Consider the following 18,324-nt stretch of genomic DNA (forward strand, 5'->3'; position numbering starts at 1 on the left):
GCTGGCCCGACGATCGGTGGGCACCGATCGCGGGCCAGTAACCTCCTGAGCACGCCCGTGGTGCTCGATCATCCCTCCGCCCCCCCACAGGCCCCACACTTTTTTTTTTAAATAATTTTTATTCAGATTTTTACAAAATATCAATAACAGAAAATATTAATAACTGAGAAAATAAAAGAGAGCAACCCCCCCCCGTACATGCAAAAAAGAAATAGATTAACGCCCGTCATAAACAAAGAACACATATACACGTCCCTTCAACCCAACCCACAGAAACGAACTCCCCCCCCCCGGGCTGCTGCTGCTGTCGGCCTTTTTCCCTATCGTTCTGCCAGGAAATCTAGGAAAGGTTGCCACCGCCTGAAAAACCCCTGTACTGATCCCCTCAGGGCAAATTTCACCCTCTCCAATTTGATAAACCCCGCCATATCACTGATCCAGGCCTCCACGCTTGGGGGCCTCGCATCCTTCCACTGAAGAAGAATCCTCCGCCGGGCTATTAGGGACGCAAAGGCCAGGATGCCGGCCTCTTTCGCCTCCTGCACTCCCGGCTCCTCTGCAACGCTGAATATTGCGAGCCCCCAGCCTGGATTGACCCTGGATCCTACCACCCTCGACACCGTGCTTGCTACCCCCTTCCAAAATTCCCCCAACGCTGAGCATGCCCAGAACATATGGGCATGGTTCGCTGGGCTCCCCGAGCACCTAGTACACCTGTCCTCACCACCAAAGAACCTACTCATCCTCGATCCGGTCATATGAGCCCTATGTAGCACCTTGAATGTACGAGGCTAAGCCTCGCACAAGAAGAGGAGGAGTTTACTCTTTCCAGAGCATCTGCCCACGTCCCCTCCTCAATCCCCTCACCCAGCTCCTCTTCCCATATACCCTTCAGCTCCTCCACCGAGGCCTCGTCTACCTCCTGCATCACTTGGTACACGTCCGAAATCCTCCCCTCTCCAACCCACACCCCCGAGAGCAACTTGTCCTGGACCCCACGCGGAGGCAACAGAGGGAACTCCACCACCTGCCGTCTGGCAAACGCCCTTACCTGTATGTACCTAAAGATGTTCCCCGGGGGGGAGCCCGAACTTCCCCTCTAACTCACCCAGGCTCGCAAACTTCCTGTCTACAAACAGGTCCCTCAACCTCCTAACACCTGCCCTGTGCCAACTCAGGAACCCACCATCCATTCTCCCTGGAACAAACCGGTGGTTCCCCCGTATCGGGGACCCCATCGAGACCCCCACCTCCCCCCGTGCCGTCTCCATTGCCCCCAAATTCTGAGGGTAGCCGCCACCACCGGGCTCATGGTATACCTCTTTGGAGGGAACGACAGCGGCGCCGTTACCAGCGCCTCCAGGCTCGTGCCCACACAGGAGGCCCCACACTTACCTGTCGCGCGATGTTCACGCCGGCAGTGACCAGGTGTGGTTGGTGCCGGCGTGAACCGGTCGGGTTCATCAGGCCGCTCGGCCCATCTGGGCCAGAGAATCGCCGGTCACCGTGAAAAACGGCGAGCGGCGATTCTCTGAGCGGCGTCACGCAAAACGTGACACACCATTTTGGGGGGGGTGGGAGAACCGCGGGGAGTGCCAGGGCGGCGTGTCGTGATTCGCCTGGCCCTCCCGCGATTCTGCCACCCGGCGTGGGGAGCGGAGAACATTGCGCCCAATGTGCCTGTTTGGATGGGTGTAAAAACCCCTTTGCACTATTTGAAGCAGAGTTATCCTTGTGTCCTGACCTGCTGCTCTCTCTCCAGTCGCAACATCAAAAACAAATGAACTGCCCGTTCATTCACTTATTGTTTGTAAGAGCATGTTGCGTGAAGACCGACTGCTGCATTTAACTACATAGGATTAGGGATTGTACTTCAAGGCTAATTCATTGGATGTAAAGCACTTTGGGATGATAAGCACTAAATAAATAAAATATTCTCTTTCTATACTTAACTACATGGTTTGGAGTGGCTGTCTGAGAGACTTGATGGAAGGACGAGGAAAGACAAGAGTACTTACCGATTGCCCTGAAGGCAAATGTGAAGAGAAGTGTGAAGAGCACTAAACCTGTGTCCCAGGTCCACTTCGAAGTGTCAACAGCTGAGATTCCCAACAGCATGAAGATGATTGTTTCTGAACTGCTGGCTAAAGTCTTCATTGTATACTTGACAGTCGTACGGGATTTCTGTGAAATGTTAGCTTCCACATACTTTTTGCAACACAGACCACAGAAGGTGACCCTAGATGTAGAGACAAAAGTTTAGTTAGGCATAGCCCTCCAACACTCTGAAGTTATATTTAAGTGTAACATTGATATTTAAGGGGACCACAGTTTTGTACTACCAAACAACTATTTATATTTTACTTTACCATATTGTTTTCTCTGGAGAAATTTTGGATCTCACCTATTTGGAATTAAATTATGACCCTTCTTGATTCCCTCACCAGAGGAAACAGTTTCTCTCTATCTTATTGAATATTTTAAATGTTTTGCCCCCTCACTCTGACCATCCTTCAATATTCCATCATCCACGGAATACAAGCCAAATTCACCTACCCTTTCCTCATAATTTAACCCTTTAAAAAAAATTAATTTTACGAGATGTGGGCGTCACTGGCTAGGCCAGCATTTATTGCCCATCCCTAGTTACCCTTCAGAAGGTGATGCCTTCTAGACTTGTGCCTTGTAGATGATGGACAGGCTTTGGGGTCAGGAGATGAGTTACTCACCGTAGGGTTCCTAGCTTTTGACCTGTCCTGGTAGCCACAGTATTAATATGGCTAGTTCAGTTTCTGATCAATGGTAAACCCCAGGGTGTTGATTGTGGGGGATTCAGAGATGGTAATGCCATTGAATGTCAAGGGATGATGGTTCGATCCTCTCTTGTAGGAGATGGTCATTGCCTGGCACTTGTGTGGCACGAATGTAACTTGCCACTTGTCAGCCCAAGCCTGGATACTGTCCAGGTCTTGCTGCATTTGGACATGAACTGCTTCATTATCTGAGGAGTCATGAGTCATGGGGATGTTTGCACATGACTGCCCAATGTTCAGCATCCCCATTTCTGACCTTATGATCGAAGGGAGGTCATTGATAAAGCAGCTGAAGATGGTTCGACCTAGGACACTACCCTGAGTACATCCTGCAGTGATGTCCTGGAGCTGAGATGATTGACATCCAACCACACAACCATTTTCCATTGTGCCAGACCAACCAGCGAGAGCTCCCCCCCCCAAATTCCCATTGACTCCAGTTTGGCTAGGGCTCTTTGATGCTATACTCAGTCAAATGCTGCCTTGATGTCAAAGGCAGTAACTCTCACCTCACCTCTGGCATTCAGCTCTTTTGCCCATTTTTAAACCAAGGCTGTAATGAGGTCAGGAGCTGAGTGACCCTGGCGGAACCCAAACTGAGCATCCATGAACAGTAAGTGCTGCTTGATAGCACTGTTGATGACTCCATCCAGCACTTTATTTTTTTTTTTTTAAATAATTTTTATTGAGAAATTTTGATTTTATACAGCAATAACGCATCTTAGTGACTTCCGGTTGCGGCTATGACCAGCTAAGTCGCACGTTTGGCTGCTCCTGCGAGGAAGGTGTTTTCGGGCCGATTGGAGGGCCCCTAACGGCGCTGGAACGACGATTCCCGGTGGGGGAAGGTTCCCAGAAGAGAACCCTGCAAAATTTATGGTTGTCACCCGAAGTGGGGCAGAAAAAAAATTGGCAGCAGCTCCCCGAAAAAAGCGGGGGAAGAAATCCAAAATGGCGGCCGGCGGCGCACCCGAGGACTGGAGGAAATGGGCGGAGGAGCAGCAGGCCGTTCTCCTGCGCTTCTTCACGGAGCTGAAAGTGGAGCTGCTGGAGTCGATGAACGCGACGACCACCAGGCTGATGGGAGCACAGGCGACCCAAGAGGCGTCAATTCGGGAGCTGCAGCAGGAGATGGCTGTGAGGGAGGAGGAGGCCACGGTCCTCGTGGGAAAGGTGGAGGTGCACGAGGCACTCCACCGGAAATGGCAAAACCGATTGGAGGAGATGGATACCCGCATGAGGCGGAAAAACCTGAGGATCCTGGGCCTGGCAGAAGGGCTGGAGGGGTCGGACCTCCCGGGGTATGTGGCAGAAATTCTGGGCTCACTGATGGGGGCAGGGGCCGTCCCTTCGCCCCTGGAACTGGAGGAGGCCTACAGAGTAATGGCCAGGAAGCCAAGAGCAAACGAACCCCCGAGGGCGGTGCTGGTTCGGTTCCAGCGATTCAGTGACCGGGAGAGGGTGCTGAGGTGGGCCAAGAGAGAGAGGAGCAGCAAATGGGAGAACTCGACGGTGAGGATCTACCAGGACTGGAGTGCGGAGGTGGCAAAGCGGCAGGCCCGGTTCAACCGGACGAAGGCGGTGCTGCATGCCAAGAGAATCAGATTTGGGATGCTGCAGCCAGCGCGCTTGTGGGTGACCTATAAGGACCAGCACCACTATTTCGAGTCCCCAGAGGAGGCGTGGGCCTTTGTCCAGGAAGAAAAGCTGGACTCGAACTAGAACCAGGGGATACTTGGCGGTCGTTGCCGCTCTGGTACTTTAAGCTGGACACGTGGCTTTCGTTTGGTTGGATTTTCACTTGGCTGTATTTTTGGACCCCTTTTTTTTTCTCTCTACCAGGTTTTTTTCTTTTTTCTGTTATTTATAATGTTATGTTGGGGGGGCGGGGTGGGGGGGGGGGAGTGCCGGGGGTATGTGTTTCTTGTGGGGTTTCTTTTTATCGGTGTGGGATCGGGGACGGGGGTGGAACTGAAGATGGAGGGGTGGGGAGTGGCAGGGCGAAAGCGCGGGCTTTCCTCTGGTTTCCCGCGCACGGGGCAGAGGAGGGAGGAGGGTGGGAGGAAGGGGCGTGGTCAGCAATGGCTCCCTTTCCCGCGCTGGAGCGGGGTCAAGGAGGGGTGGTAAGGGGGGGGATGTCCCCCATGCCGGGAGGAGTCGGATTGTGGCAGGGGCAGCCGGGTCAGCGTAAACCAGCTGACTTACGGAAGTACTATGGAGGGTGCATCGCGGCTAGGAAGGGTCCTAGCCTGGGGGGGGGAGGGGGGTGGGGGGGGGGGGGAGGGGGAGGGGGGAAGGGGGGGCGAGCAGGTGACAGGATATGGCTAGTCGGCAGGGGAGAGGGGCGGGCTGCCCTTCGACCCGGCTGATCACTTGGGATGTGAGGGGGCTGAATGGGCCGGTCAAGAGAACGAGAGTAATCTCGCATTTGAAGGGGCTGAAGGCGGATGTAGCAATGCTACAAGAGACCCATTTGAAGGTGGCGGACCAGGTCCGCCTGAGAAGGGGGTGGGTGGGACAGGTGTTCCACTCAGGACTGGACGCAAAGAACCGGGGGGTGGCGATCCTGGTAGGGAAAAGGGTGTCGTTTGTGGCGGCGGAGGTGGTGGCGGATAAAGAGGGTAGATATGTCATGGTGAAGGGTAGGCTACAGGGGGAGAAAGTGGTGATGGTTAGTGTGTATGCCCCGAATTGGGACGACGCTGGCTTCATGAGGCGCCTACTGGGCCTCATTCCGGACCTGGAGGCAGGGGGCCTGATCATGGGGGGGGACTTCAACACAGTGCTGGACCCCGTGCTGGACAGATCGAGTTCAAGGACGAGTAGGAGGCCGGCAGCGGCAGAAGTGTTAAAGGGGTTTATGGAGCAGATGGGAGGGGTAGATCCCTGGAGGTTTGGGAGGCCGAGGGCGAGGGAGTATTCCTTTTTCTCCCATGTCCACAGAGTCTATTCTAGAATTGACTTTTTTGTATTGAGCAGGGGACTGATCCCGAAAGTACGGGAAGTGGAGTACTCGGCCATAGCGGTCTCAGACCATGCGCCACACTGGGTAGATTTGGAAATGGGGGAGGCGCGGGACCAGCGTCCGCTGTGGCGCCTGGATGTGGGGTTGCTGGCGGATGAGGAGGTGTGTAAGAGGGTCCGGAAGAGCATTGAAAGATATCTGGACACTAATGACACGGGGGAGGTGTAGGTGGGGATGGTCTGGGAGGCCCTGAAGGCGGTGATCCGGGGGGAGCTGATCTCCATACGGGCACATAGGGAAAGGAGGGAGAGACAGGAGAGGGAGAGGCTGGTGGGGGAGCTTTTGGACGTGGATAGGAGATATGCGGAGGCACCAGAGGAGGGGCTGTTGGGGGAACGGCGCAGTTTGCAGGCTAAGTTCGACCTGTTGACCACCAGAAAGGCAGAGACACAGTGGAGAAGGGCGCAGGGCGCGATTTATGAATATGGGGAGAAGGCGAGCAGGATGTTGGCGCATCAGCTCCGCAAGCGGGATGCGGCTAGAGAAATTGGGGGAGTGAGGGAGAGGGGTGGGAACGTGGTGCAGAAGGGGCCAGAAGTAAATGGGGTCTTCAGAGACTTCTATAAGGAGCTGTATCGGTCAGAGCCGCCGACGAGGGGAGGGGGGATGGAGGGCTTCTTGAACAAATTGAGGTTCCCCAAGGTCCAAGAGGAGCTGGTAGAGGGGCTGGGGGCGCCGATAGGGTTAGAGGAGCTAGTCAAGGGGATTGGGCATATGCAGACGGGGAAGGCGCCGGGGCCAGACGGGTTCCCGGTGGAATTTTACAAAAAATATGCGGATTTGGTGGGCCCTGTGCTGGTACGAGCCTTCAACGAGGCATGGGAGGGGGGGGCTCTGCCCCCGACAATGTCGCAGGCACTGATCTCTCTGATCTTGAAGCGGGACAAGGACCCCGTGCAGTGCGGGTCATATAGGCCTATCTCGCTCCTGAATGTGGACGCCAAGTTGCTGGCAAAGATCCTGGCTACCAGGATAGAGGATTGTGTGCCAGGGGTGATACACGAGGACCAGACGGGTTTTGTGAAAGGGCGGCAGCTTAATACGAACGTGCGGAGACTGCTAAACGTCATCATGATGCCGGCAGTGGAGGGTGAGGCGGAGATAGTGGTGGCATTGGACGCGGAGAAAGCATTTGATAGGGTGGAGTGGAAGTATCTGTGGGAGACGCTGGAACGGTTTGGATTTGGGGAGGGACTTATTAAATGGGTGAAGCTGCTCTATTCGGCCCCGACGGCAAGTGTAGTGACGAATGGTAGGAGATCGGAGTATTTTGGGCTCCACCGGGGGACCAGACAGGGGTGCCCCTTGTCCCCCCTGCTCTTCGCACTGGCAATTGAACCGTTGGCGATGGCACTGAGGGGCTCAGGGGGGTGGAGAGGGCTGATAAGGGGCGGGGAGGAGCACCGGGTATCGCTATACGCGGACGACCTGCTGCTATACGTGGCAGACCCAGAAGGGGGAATGCCGGAGGTGATCGAACTGCTAGCAGAATTCGGGGACTTTTCGGGGTACAAACTAAACTTGGGCAAGAGTGAGGTATTTGTGATACACCCAGGGGACCAGGAAGAGGGAATCGGGAGACTCCCGTTTAAGAGAGCAGGAAAGAGTTTTAGATATTTAGGGGTGCAGGTGGCAAGGAACTGGGGGACTCTCCACAAGCTGAACTCCTCCAGGCTGGTGGAACAGATGGAGGAGGAATTTAAAAGGTGGGACATGGTGCCGCTGTCGCTGGCGGGCAGAGTGCAGTCCGTTAAAATGACGGTCCTCCCGAGGTTTTTGTTCTTATTTCAGTGCTTGCCCATCTTCCTCCCTAGGGCCTTCTTCAAAAAGGTGACGAGTAGCATCATGAGCTACGTGTGGACGCACGGCACCCCAAGGGTGAGGAGGGTCTTCTTGGAGCGGAGTAGGGATAGTGGAGGGCTGGCATTACCCAATCTTTCGGGGTATTACTGGGCGGCAAATGTATCGATGGTGCGCAAGTGGATGATGGAAGGGGAGGGGGCAGCTTGGAAACGAATGGAGAGGGCGTCCTGTGGCAACATAAGCCTGGGGGCCCTAGTAACGGCGCCATGGCCGCTCCCTCCCACGAGGTACACCACGAGCCCGGTGGTGGCGGCCACCCTCAAGATCTGGGGGCAGTGGAGGCGACACAGGGGGGAAGTGGGGGGTCTGATGGAGGCACCGTTAAGAGGGAACCATAGATTCATCCCGGGGAACATGGACGGGGGATTTCAGAGCTGGCACAGGGTGGGCATCAGGCAGCTGAAGGATCTGTTTGTAGATGGGAGGTTTGCGAGCCTGAGAGAGCTGGAGGAGAAATTTGGGCTCCCCCCGGGAAACATGTTTAGACATTTGCAAGTGAAGACATTTGCTAGACGCCAGGTGGAAGGGTTTCCCTTGCTCCCCAGTAGGGGGGCGAGTGATAGGGTGCTCTCGGGGGTCTGGGTCGGAGGGGGGAGGATATCGGACATCTACAAAGTAATGCAGGAGGCGGAGGAGGCATCAGTAGAGGAGCTGAAAGCCAAGTGGGAGGGGGAGCTGGGAGAACAGATAGAGGATGGGACATGGGCTGATGCCCTGGAGAGGGTTAATTCTTCCTCCTCGTGTGCGAGGCTTAGCCTCATTCAATTTAAGGTGCTACATAGAGCCCATATGACGGGGACAAGGATGAGTCGGTTCTTTGGGGGTGAGGACAGATGTGTCAGGTGTTCGGGAAGTCCAGCGAACCATGTCCATATGTTTTGGGCATGTCCGGCACTGGAGGAGTTCTGGAAGGGGGTGGCAAGGACGGTGTCAAGGGTGGTGGGATCCAGGGTCAAACCAGGATGGGGACTTGCGATCTTTGGGGTTGGGGTGGAGCCGGGGGTACAGGAGGCGAGAGAGGCCGGAGTACTGGCCTTTGCGTCCCTAGTTGCTCGAAGAAGGATACTAATACAGTGGAAGGACGCGAGGCCTCCAAGCGTGGAAACTTGGATTAATGACATGGCAAGCTTTATTAAGTTGGAAAGGGTCAAATTCGCCCTGAGAGGGTCGGTACAAGGGTTCTTCAGGCGGTGGCAGCCTTTCCTCGACTTTTTGGCTCAGAGATAGGGTGCAGAGGTCGCAGCAGCAGCAACCCGGGGGGGAGGGGAGGGGGGGGGGGGGAGGGGGGGGGGGGTGGCAACAACGGTTGTGGTGGGTTATGTACGGTTGAAATGCGGGCAAATTTGCTCGCAGTTCATGTTTGATGTTGATTGTTGCTTTGTTTGTTTTTGGGGGAGGGGGGAGGGGGGAGGGACAACGCGCGTGCGAGTTCGGGCGGGGGGGGGATATTTGTTAAGAGGGAATATTTTGTAATATCCTATAGTTAGTTGGGGTAAATATCTTCATGTAAAAAATTCTTTCAATAAAAATTATTTTAAAAAAAAATAACGCACCTTAGTAAAATACCGAAAATAACAATAATATTAACAATCATATACATTCGCCCCATCCCCATGAACAACCCAGCATTTTAACAACAATGCAAATTAACACACTATAAAGTTACAGAATAAACACTACAATAATGCACCCCCCCCCCCCCCCCGGGTTGCTGCTGCTATTGACCCAGTTACCTATCTCTGAGCCAGGAAGTCCAGAAAAGGCTGCCACCGTTTATAGAACCCTTGTGTTGATCCTCTCAGGGCAAATTTGACCTTTTCCAATTTTATAAATCCCGCCATGTCACTGATCCAGGTCTCCACGCTTGGGGGCCTCGCATCCTTCCACTGTAGCAGAATCCTTCGACGGGCTACTAGGGACGCAAAGGCCAGGACCCCGGCCTCTTTCGCCTCCTGCACTCCCGGCTCCACCCCAACCCCAAAAATCACGAGTCCCCACCCTGGCTTGACCCTGGATCCAACCACCCTCGACACCGTCCCCGCCACCCCCTTCCAGAATTCTTCCAGTGCTGGGCATGCCCAGAACATATGGGCGTGGTTCGCAGGACTCCCCGAACATCTGGTGCACCTGTCCTCACCCCCGAAGAACCTACTCATCCTAGTCCCGGACATGTGGGCCCGGTGCAGCACCTTAAATTGGATGAGACTAAGCCTCGCACATGAGGAGGAAGAGTTGACTCTCTCCAAGGCCTCCGCCCAAGTCCCGTCCTCTATCTGCTCCCCGAGTTCCTCCTCCCATTTAGCCTTCAGCTCCTCCACTGACGACTCCTCCACCTCCTGCATTACCTTATAGATGTCAGACACCTTCCCCTCTCCTACCCACACCCCCGAAAGCACTCTGTCCATCGTCCCCTACGAGGGCAGCAAAGGGAATCCCTCTACCTGTCGCCTAGCAAACGCCTTTACCTGCAGGTATCTGAACATGTTCCCCTGGGGAAGGCCAAATTTATCTTCCAGTTCCTCCAGGCCCGCAAACCTCCCGCCAATAAACAGATCCCTCAATTTGCTGATGCCCGCCCTTTGCCATCCCCTGAATCCCCCATCCGTGTTCCCCGGGATGAACCGATGGTTGCCACCCAGTGGAGCCTCCATCGAGCCCCCTGTTTCCCCCCGATGCCGTCTCCACTGTCCCCAGATTCTTAGGGTCGCCGCCACCACCGGGCTCGTGGTAACCCTCTTGGGGGAGAGCGGCAACGGTGCCGTTACCATGGCACCCAGGCTCGTACCTCTACATGACGCCATCTCCATTCTTTTCCACGCCGCCCCTCCCCCCCTCCATCACCCATTTACGCACCATTGACACATTGGCTGCCCAATAGTACCCCAGAAGGTTGGGCAACGCCAGCCCGCCTCTATCCCTTCCTCGCTCCAGGAACACCCTCCTCACTCTCGGAGTCCCATGTGCCCACACAAAGCTCAGAATACTGCCGGTCACTCTCCTAAAGAAGGCCCTGGGGATAAATATGGGCAGGCACTGAAAAAGGAACAAGAACCTCGGAAGCACTGTCATTTTGACGGACTGCACCCTCCCCGCCAACGACAATGGCAGCATGTCCCACCTCCTGAACTCCTCCTCCATCTGATCTACCAGTCTGGTAAAGTTATGCTTGTGGAGAGCCCCCAGTCCCTGGCCACTTGCACCCCCAGGTACCTAAAGCTCTCCCCTGCCCTCCTAAGCGGGAGCCTACCAATTCCTTCCTCCTGGTCTCCAGGGTGCACCACAAACACCTCGCTCTTGCCTAAGTTTAATTTATAACCTGAGAAGGTCCCAAACTCGGCTAGTAACTCCATCACTCCCGGCATCCCTCCCACCGGGTCCGCCACATACAGTAACAGGTCGTCGGCATACAACGACACCCTATGTTCCTCTCCACCTCGCACCAAGCCTCTCCACCTCTCTGAATCTCTCAATGCCATCGCCAGCGGCTCGATTGCCAGTGCAAACAACAAGGGGGACAAGGGGCAACCCTGCCTGGTCCCTCGGTAAAGCCGGAAGTACTCCGACCTCCTCCTATTCGTGGCCACGCACGCCATCGGGGCCTCATATAGCAGCCTTACCCATCTAATGAACCCTTCACCAAATCCAAACCTCCCCAACACCTCCCATAGGTACCCCCACTCCACTCTATCGAAGGCCTTCTCCGCATCCAGCGCCACCACTATCTCTGCCTCCACCTCAATCGCCGGCATCATAATGACATTCAGCAATCTCTGCACATTCGTGTTCAGCTGCCTTCCCTTCACAAAACCTGTCTGGTCCTCATGCACAACCCCTGGCACACAGTCCTCTATCCTGGTGGCCAGGATTTTTGCCAGCACCTTAGCATCCACGTTGAGGAGAGATATGGGCCTGTATAAACCACACTGCTGGGGGTCCTTGTCCTTCTTTAAAATTAACGAGATCAGTGCCCGTGACATCGTCGGGGGCAAAGTCCCCCCTTCCCACGCTTCGTTGAGTGTCCGCACCAGCAAGGGGCCCACTAGGTCCACGAACTTTTTATAAAATTCCACCGGGAACCCATCCGGCCCCGGTGCCTTCCCTGACTGCATCTGCCCGATCCCCTTAACTAGCTCCTCCAGCTCAATCGGCGCACCCAGCCCCTCCACCTTCTCCTCCTGCACCTTCGGGAAAGAAAGCCCGTCGAGGAACCTCTTCATTCCCCCCCTCTCCCCCGTTGGCTCCGACCGGTACAGTTCCCCGTAAAAGTCCTTGAAGACCCCATTCACCTCTACCCCCTTCCGCACCACATTCCCACTCTTGTCTCTCACTCCAGCAATCTCCTTAGCCGCATCCCGCTTACGGAGCTGATGAGCCAGCATCCTACTCGCCTTTTCACCATGTTCGTACACTGCCCCTTGTGCCTTCCTCCACTGTGCCTCCGCCTTTCTAGTGGTCAGCAAATCAAATTTAGCCTGCAGGCTGCGCCTCTCCCCCAACAGTCCCTCCTCTGGTGCCTCTGCATACCTCCTGTCCACCTCCAGCATCTTTCCCACCAGTCTATCCCTCTCACTCCTCTCGCTCCTCTCCCTGTGTGCCCGGATGGATATCAGCTCCCCACGAATTACTGCCTTCAGGGCTTCCCAGACCATCCCCACCTGAACCTCCCCCGTATCATTCACCTCAAGGTACCCCTCAATACTTGCCCGGACTCTCCTACACACCTCCTCCTCCGCCAACAACCCCACATCCAACCGCCACAACGGACGTTGGTCTTGCACCTCTCCCATCTCCAACTCTATCCAATGCGGAGCGTGGTCGGAGATTGCAATGGCCGAATACTCGGCCTCCTCCACTCTCGGAATCAGTCCCCTACTCACCACGAAGAAATCTATCCGAGAGTAGACCCTATGTACGTGGGAGAAGAAAGAGTACTCGCGTGCCCTCGGCCTTACAAACCTCCATGGATCCACCCCACCCATCTGGTCCATAAACCCTCTCAGTACCTTGGCCGCCGCCGGCCTCCTACCCGTCCTAGAGCTGGACTGATCCAGTGAAAGATCCAACACCGTATTAAAGTCCCCCCCTATGATCAGACCTCCCGCCTCCAGATCCGGGATCCGTCCCAACATACGCCTCATAAAGCCCGCATCGTCCCAATTTGGGGCATACACACTAGCCAGTACCACCTTCTCTCCTTGTAGCCTGCCCCTAACCATCACATACCTACCCCCCTTATCCGCCACCACCTCCGATGCCTCAAACAACACATTTTTCCCCACCAGAATCGCCATCCCCGTTTCCTCACATCCAACCCCGAGTGGAAAACCTGCCCCACCCATCCCTTCCTCAGGCGGACCTGGTCCGCCACCCTCAGGTGGGTCTCCTGAAGCATTGCCACATCCGCCTTTAGCCCCTTCAGGTGAGCCAGTACCCTCGACCGCTTCACCGGCCCATTCAACCCTCTCACATTCCAGGTGACCAACCGGATCAGAGGGCGTCCCGCCCCCCTCCCCCGTCGGCTAGCCATAGCCCGTTGACTGCCCGCCCCAGGCCAGCACCCCCTGCTCGACCCCGTCCCCATAGCGACAACCGCTCACCTCTGTCCCCCCAGCCCCACCAGCTTCTTCTTGACCCTACCAGCAGCAACCTGGTATTCCCCTTCCCCCCCCTCCCTTCCCCCCCAGGCTAGGAACCCTCCCAGCCGCGAACCGTCCTCCATTGTACTTCCGTGGGTCAGCTAACTTCTGCTGACCCCGGAAACTCCCGCCAATAGCCCGACCCCTCCCGAAGTGGGATCATCCCCCAATCTATCCCCCCTCCTGGCACCGCTCCAGCGCGGGGAAGAACCAGTTAAGGCCCCGCCTCCCCCGTCACCATCTCCACCCCCCAGCCCCGCAGCACGGGAAACCAGAGGAAAGCCCGCGCTTTTGCACTGCCCCACCACACCCTTGTGATGCAGCTCCCAAATATCAGCCCCACTCCATACCCCCACTCCGGCATAGAATACAACATATCCCCCCCGACCCTCCCCTCAAGATACACAGCCCAGACAATGTCCCACAGCACAAAAACAAAAACATAGCAGAACACCCCCTCCGTAAATAACCATATCAAAATTGCTAAAGTACTAAAACAAGAAGAAAACAACAGAAGAAAAAGAGAACACAGCAACAGCAGAATCCAGCACTAATATCTTACAGCCGACCTCGCAACCCCCAACCCCTAGTTCAAGTCCAGTTTCTCCGTCCGCACGAAGGCCCACGCCTCCTCCGGGGAATCGAAATAATAATGCCGGTCCGAATAAGTTACCCACAGGCGCGCGGGCGGCAACATTCCGAACTTTATCTTTTTTCTATAAAGCACGTCTTTCGTCCGATTAAATCCGGACCGCCGCTTAGCCACCTCCGCACTCCAGTCCTGGCAGATCCGCACTACCCCATTCTCCCAATTGCTGCTCTTCACCTTCTTGGCCCAGCGCAGCACGCACTCCCGATCACTGAACCGGTGGAACCTCACCAGCACCGCACGCGGGAGTTCATCTTCCTTGGGCCTCCTGGCCAGCACCCTGTGCGCTCCCTCCAGCTCCAAGGGCAGATGGAGAGATCCGGCCCCCACTAGCGAATTCAGCATTACAGCCACATCGGCTGTCAGGTCCGATCCCTCCAGCCCCTCTGCAAGGCCCAAGATCCGCAGGTTTTTCCGCCTCATGCGGTGATCCAGCTCCTCAAAGCGTTCCTGCCACTTCTTGTGGAGTGCTTCGTGCCCCTCCACCTTACTCACGAGGACCACGGCCTCCTCCTCTCGTTCAATGGCCTGCGTCTGCAACTTCTTGATGGCAGCACCCTGGGTGGACTGAATCTCTGACAGCCTTCTGTTTGTTTCCTGCAGAGAGCTCAGTACTTCATCCTTGAATTCTTTAAAGCAGCGCAGGAGATCAGTTTGTTGTTTCTGGGCCCAGAGTCTCCATTCCTCTGGAGCTTTGTCGGTGGCCATCTTGGATCCCTTCCCCCGTTTTTTCTGAGGAGCTGCTGCTGTTTTTTCCACCTTTCCACTCCGAGTTCGAGTCATGGACTGCAGGGAAAGTCGTTCAGCACACCTTCCCCCACCGGGAGACGTTGAAAAATTTCCGTTTTGGGCTCTCAAAAGAGCCGAAAAATCTCTTTAAAACGGGAGCTCCCACATGTGTGGCTTATTGCTGCATAACTGCCACTGGAAGTCCATCCAGCACTTTATTGATGATGAAGAGTAGACTGATGGGGCGGTAATTGGCTGGGTTGGATTTGTCCTGTTTCTTGTGTACAGGACACACGTGGGCAATTTTCCACATTGCTAGGTGGATGGCAGTTTTGTAGCTGTACTGGAACAGCTTGACTAGGGGTGCAGCAGGTTCTGGAGCACAAGTCTTCAGTACTACTGCTGGGATATTGTCAGGACTCATAGCTTGTGCAGTATCCAGTGCCTTCAGCCATTTCTTGATATCAGGTGGAGTGATTGGTATTGGCTTCAGCCCTCTTTTCATTCTGCTGAATCTGCTTCCCCTCCTGGAAGGTCAATATATCCTTTCTGAGGCACAGTGACCAAAACTGAACACAGTGCGTGCGACTTAATGGCGTCATTGGTCCGAGGTGGTGACGCGACAAGGCCGTTAAATCTCACCAGAGGTCTCTTGCGAGATTTGCGACGCTCAGAACGCTTTGCAAGATCTAACGAGATCCGGATCTCACTGGGTGAGATCCTGATTAACGTATTTAAGTCAGCTCATTTAAATATGTTTACGCCGGATACTTCTGTGACCCAGGAACTAATGGCCTCGCCTGGGAGATCTTGCCAAAGTGCCCTTGAGAGCACTGGTCCACACACAACGTGGGCCAGGCGTAACGGCACTGCGGGGTCTCCCAGGCCATTGGGTGGTTGGGCTCTGGGTAGGGTAGTATCCTGCTACTCCCACCTTGACACTGCCATCCTGGCACCTTAGCACTGCCACCTGGGCACCCTTAGAGTGCCACCTGGCACTGCCAGAATGCCTGAGTGGTACTGCCAGGCTGGCAGGGGCACTGTCAGGGTGCCAGCACCAGGGATCGGGCCCTAGGGTGCCCTGCCCTTAAGAGGTGGGGGTGAGGGGGGTCTCGAGAATGTCCTAAGCAGTAAATTGGGGTAGTGGTGGTGGTGGGGGGGGCCGGGGGGGGGGGGGGGGGGGGGGAGAAATCGGGGGATCCAGAGGCTACAGTGGAGGAGCAGAGGGGCATCGAAAGATTGGGGCACGATCTTTTTAAAAATTCCAATTAAGGGGCGATTTAGCGTGGGCAATCCACCTACCCTGCACATCTTTGGGTTGTGGGAGTGAGATCCACGCAGGCAGGGGGAGAATGTGCAAACTCCACACGGACAGTGGCCCAGGGGCGGGATTGAATCTGGATCCTTGGCCCTGTGAGGCAGCAGTGCTAACTCCTGCGCCACCGTGCCGCCTTTTCAATACGGGAAATGAGGTAAGTGTGGCTTTGGCGGGGCATTCCCGACCGAGGCCCAAAAAAACAGCAGACTCCCGATAGATTGGGCGTTAGATCACGCCTGTATTCCAGCCAAGAACTAAGGTTCTAAATAACTGAGGCATAACTCTCCCCCCTTTATTTCCAAGCCCTTGAGATGGTGGTCAAAATTTCAATCTTTTTGCACCTGTCTATCAGCTTTGGCTGATTTGTGCCCATGAATCCCCAAATCTCTTTGCTCCTTCATTGTTTCCAGCTTCTCATTGTTTAGAAAATATTCTTTTGGGTCCAGAGACCTCACATTCAATTGAGTATTTTAAAAATTGCAAATAGATTAAAAAGGAAATGCAGATAGTGACTACCAAATAGATTGTTATGTTGACAATGGATTATGAAGACCTCGTTCACATGAAAATAAAAATGAGTGTATTTTCAGCCTGTTTTTATTTATAACCTACACTAGTGATTGTTAGTGATGACAAGTTGCACCATTAAGCTACGATAGGCACTACTTCCCTTGATTACATCATTGCCAAATCGGAATTAAGAGTGGTAAGAACACCGAGTAACTCTTCTGTCCCTCTTCAAGTTGGCCCAATAGGACATTTTACATCCACTTTGATAGGTGTGACCTGAGTTTAAGTTCTCATGTGACAGACAGCACTTCTGACAGTGCAGCACTCATTCAGAATTGTACTGAGATGTCACTCTGCCTTGGGCCTTGAACTCATAGCCCTCTAACTCAGAATCAAAGTCACAATTCAACTGAGAAAAGTGTTGGAAATGAAAGAGACTGTCCCTGGCGCTGTGAGGCAGCAGTGCGAACCACAGTGCCACCCAATTGCTGTTTTATTCTCTCTCCTTCCCTTCTTTTTTTGTTTTTATTTTACCTCCTTTTCCACTCAGGGTTCTCTTGTTACTCTTCTCCTTTTGCTTCTCTTTTCTTTCCTTACTCTTTAATTTACCTCTCTCAGTTGTGTGTCTGTTCCACAACTTTGTGTCTCAGTTTCCTCTGAGTTTGTTCCCTTCCCTTTATCCCCACAGCATCAAGCCTGAATGTCTTTCGAAGGCAAGCATTTAAAACACAATTCTCAAAAATGGGAGAAAAACTGTTACTGCATATCACAGGAGCTGCAGTCCAGTTCAGGTGCAACCGAGAGAGATCTCCAACTGGGGGATTGGTAAATGAGGCAGGAACAGTGACTTCCATCCTGTCTTTTAGCTCCAGCCATTTCTATGGCAGGGCCAAGGACAAGTTCATCTATTTTTCTCTTCCCTCGCCCCGCTGAGGAGTTCCAGGCCTCCTACCCTTAAGGTTAATAAGGTGGCCTCCCACAAACTCTGACAGGGGCTGTGTGTTGAACAACATGATTCTGGCATGATTAAATGTGAAGAAATTGAAGCAAGATCGACTTACGCCAAGATGGAGGAGAGAGAAACCATTTCAGCGGTGAGATGGGCCAGGTAAACAATCAGGAAGACGAAGAGTGGCTCAATGATGCGAACCCGCTTGGTGAAACGGCTGATGAGAGCCAGCACAAAGGCAAACACAATTCCTACAGCAGTTCCACCCAAGCTCACCACAAAGATTGAACCTAGAGAAACAAACAGGAACTGAAACACTTGTCTTGCCTTTTTAGTTTTCTAGTTTGTACTTTCAGTAACATTCAACTGCTTCTTTCCTGAGCTAAATAATTTTTAGGCAGTAATTAATTTCATGCTAACATGGCAAAACATTTTTTCCCAGGTGTACTATGATTAATGATAGACACTGCTACAATGGTTGTCTCTTTTTCTTGGATGATATCCAACATCTCCATGGTGACGTGCACAAAAGGATTTTATTTTGATGCTCAGTTAATTGTGTCACATCCTGACACTAACAATGTGTGAAACTCAGGCAATTGTCTTTTAATAGTTGGGAAAGTGGTCATCACTATAAACAGTCATGATTATTGTATCAGGTGGATTTTGTATTTGGTCATCAGATTTTGAATGGTGAAAGTGACTGGCCAATATGCATAATGAGCATTACATCTAGATTCCACTCATCAGGTGGTAGGAATTGCTGTCCTCTCTCTGTTTCTCAGAAGGCATGCATGCCCCTTCGCTCAGTCATTGATTCTGTCACAGATCT

The 18,324-nt window shown here is 53.8% G+C and overlaps 1 protein-coding gene across 3 annotated transcripts in view; it reads right to left on the reverse strand.

The window, feature by feature from the left end:
* LOC119971383 (sodium/hydrogen exchanger 5-like) overlaps positions 1-18,324 on the reverse strand; it is a 416,159-nt gene that overhangs the window by 159,813 nt on the left and 238,022 nt on the right. For all 3 annotated transcript variants that reach the window (XM_038806843.1, XM_038806842.1, XM_038806844.1), the window contains exons 5-6: positions 17,605-17,782; positions 2,019-2,239 (exon numbers count right to left, since the gene is read on the reverse strand). In XM_038806843.1, the coding sequence (XP_038662771.1) occupies positions 2,019-2,239; positions 17,605-17,782 (399 nt within the window). The remainder of the gene's footprint in view (positions 1-2,018; positions 2,240-17,604; positions 17,783-18,324) is intronic.

Source organism: Scyliorhinus canicula, chromosome 9 (assembly GCF_902713615.1).
Source record: "Scyliorhinus canicula chromosome 9, sScyCan1.1, whole genome shotgun sequence".
Taxonomy (NCBI): Eukaryota; Metazoa; Chordata; class Chondrichthyes; order Carcharhiniformes; family Scyliorhinidae; genus Scyliorhinus; species Scyliorhinus canicula.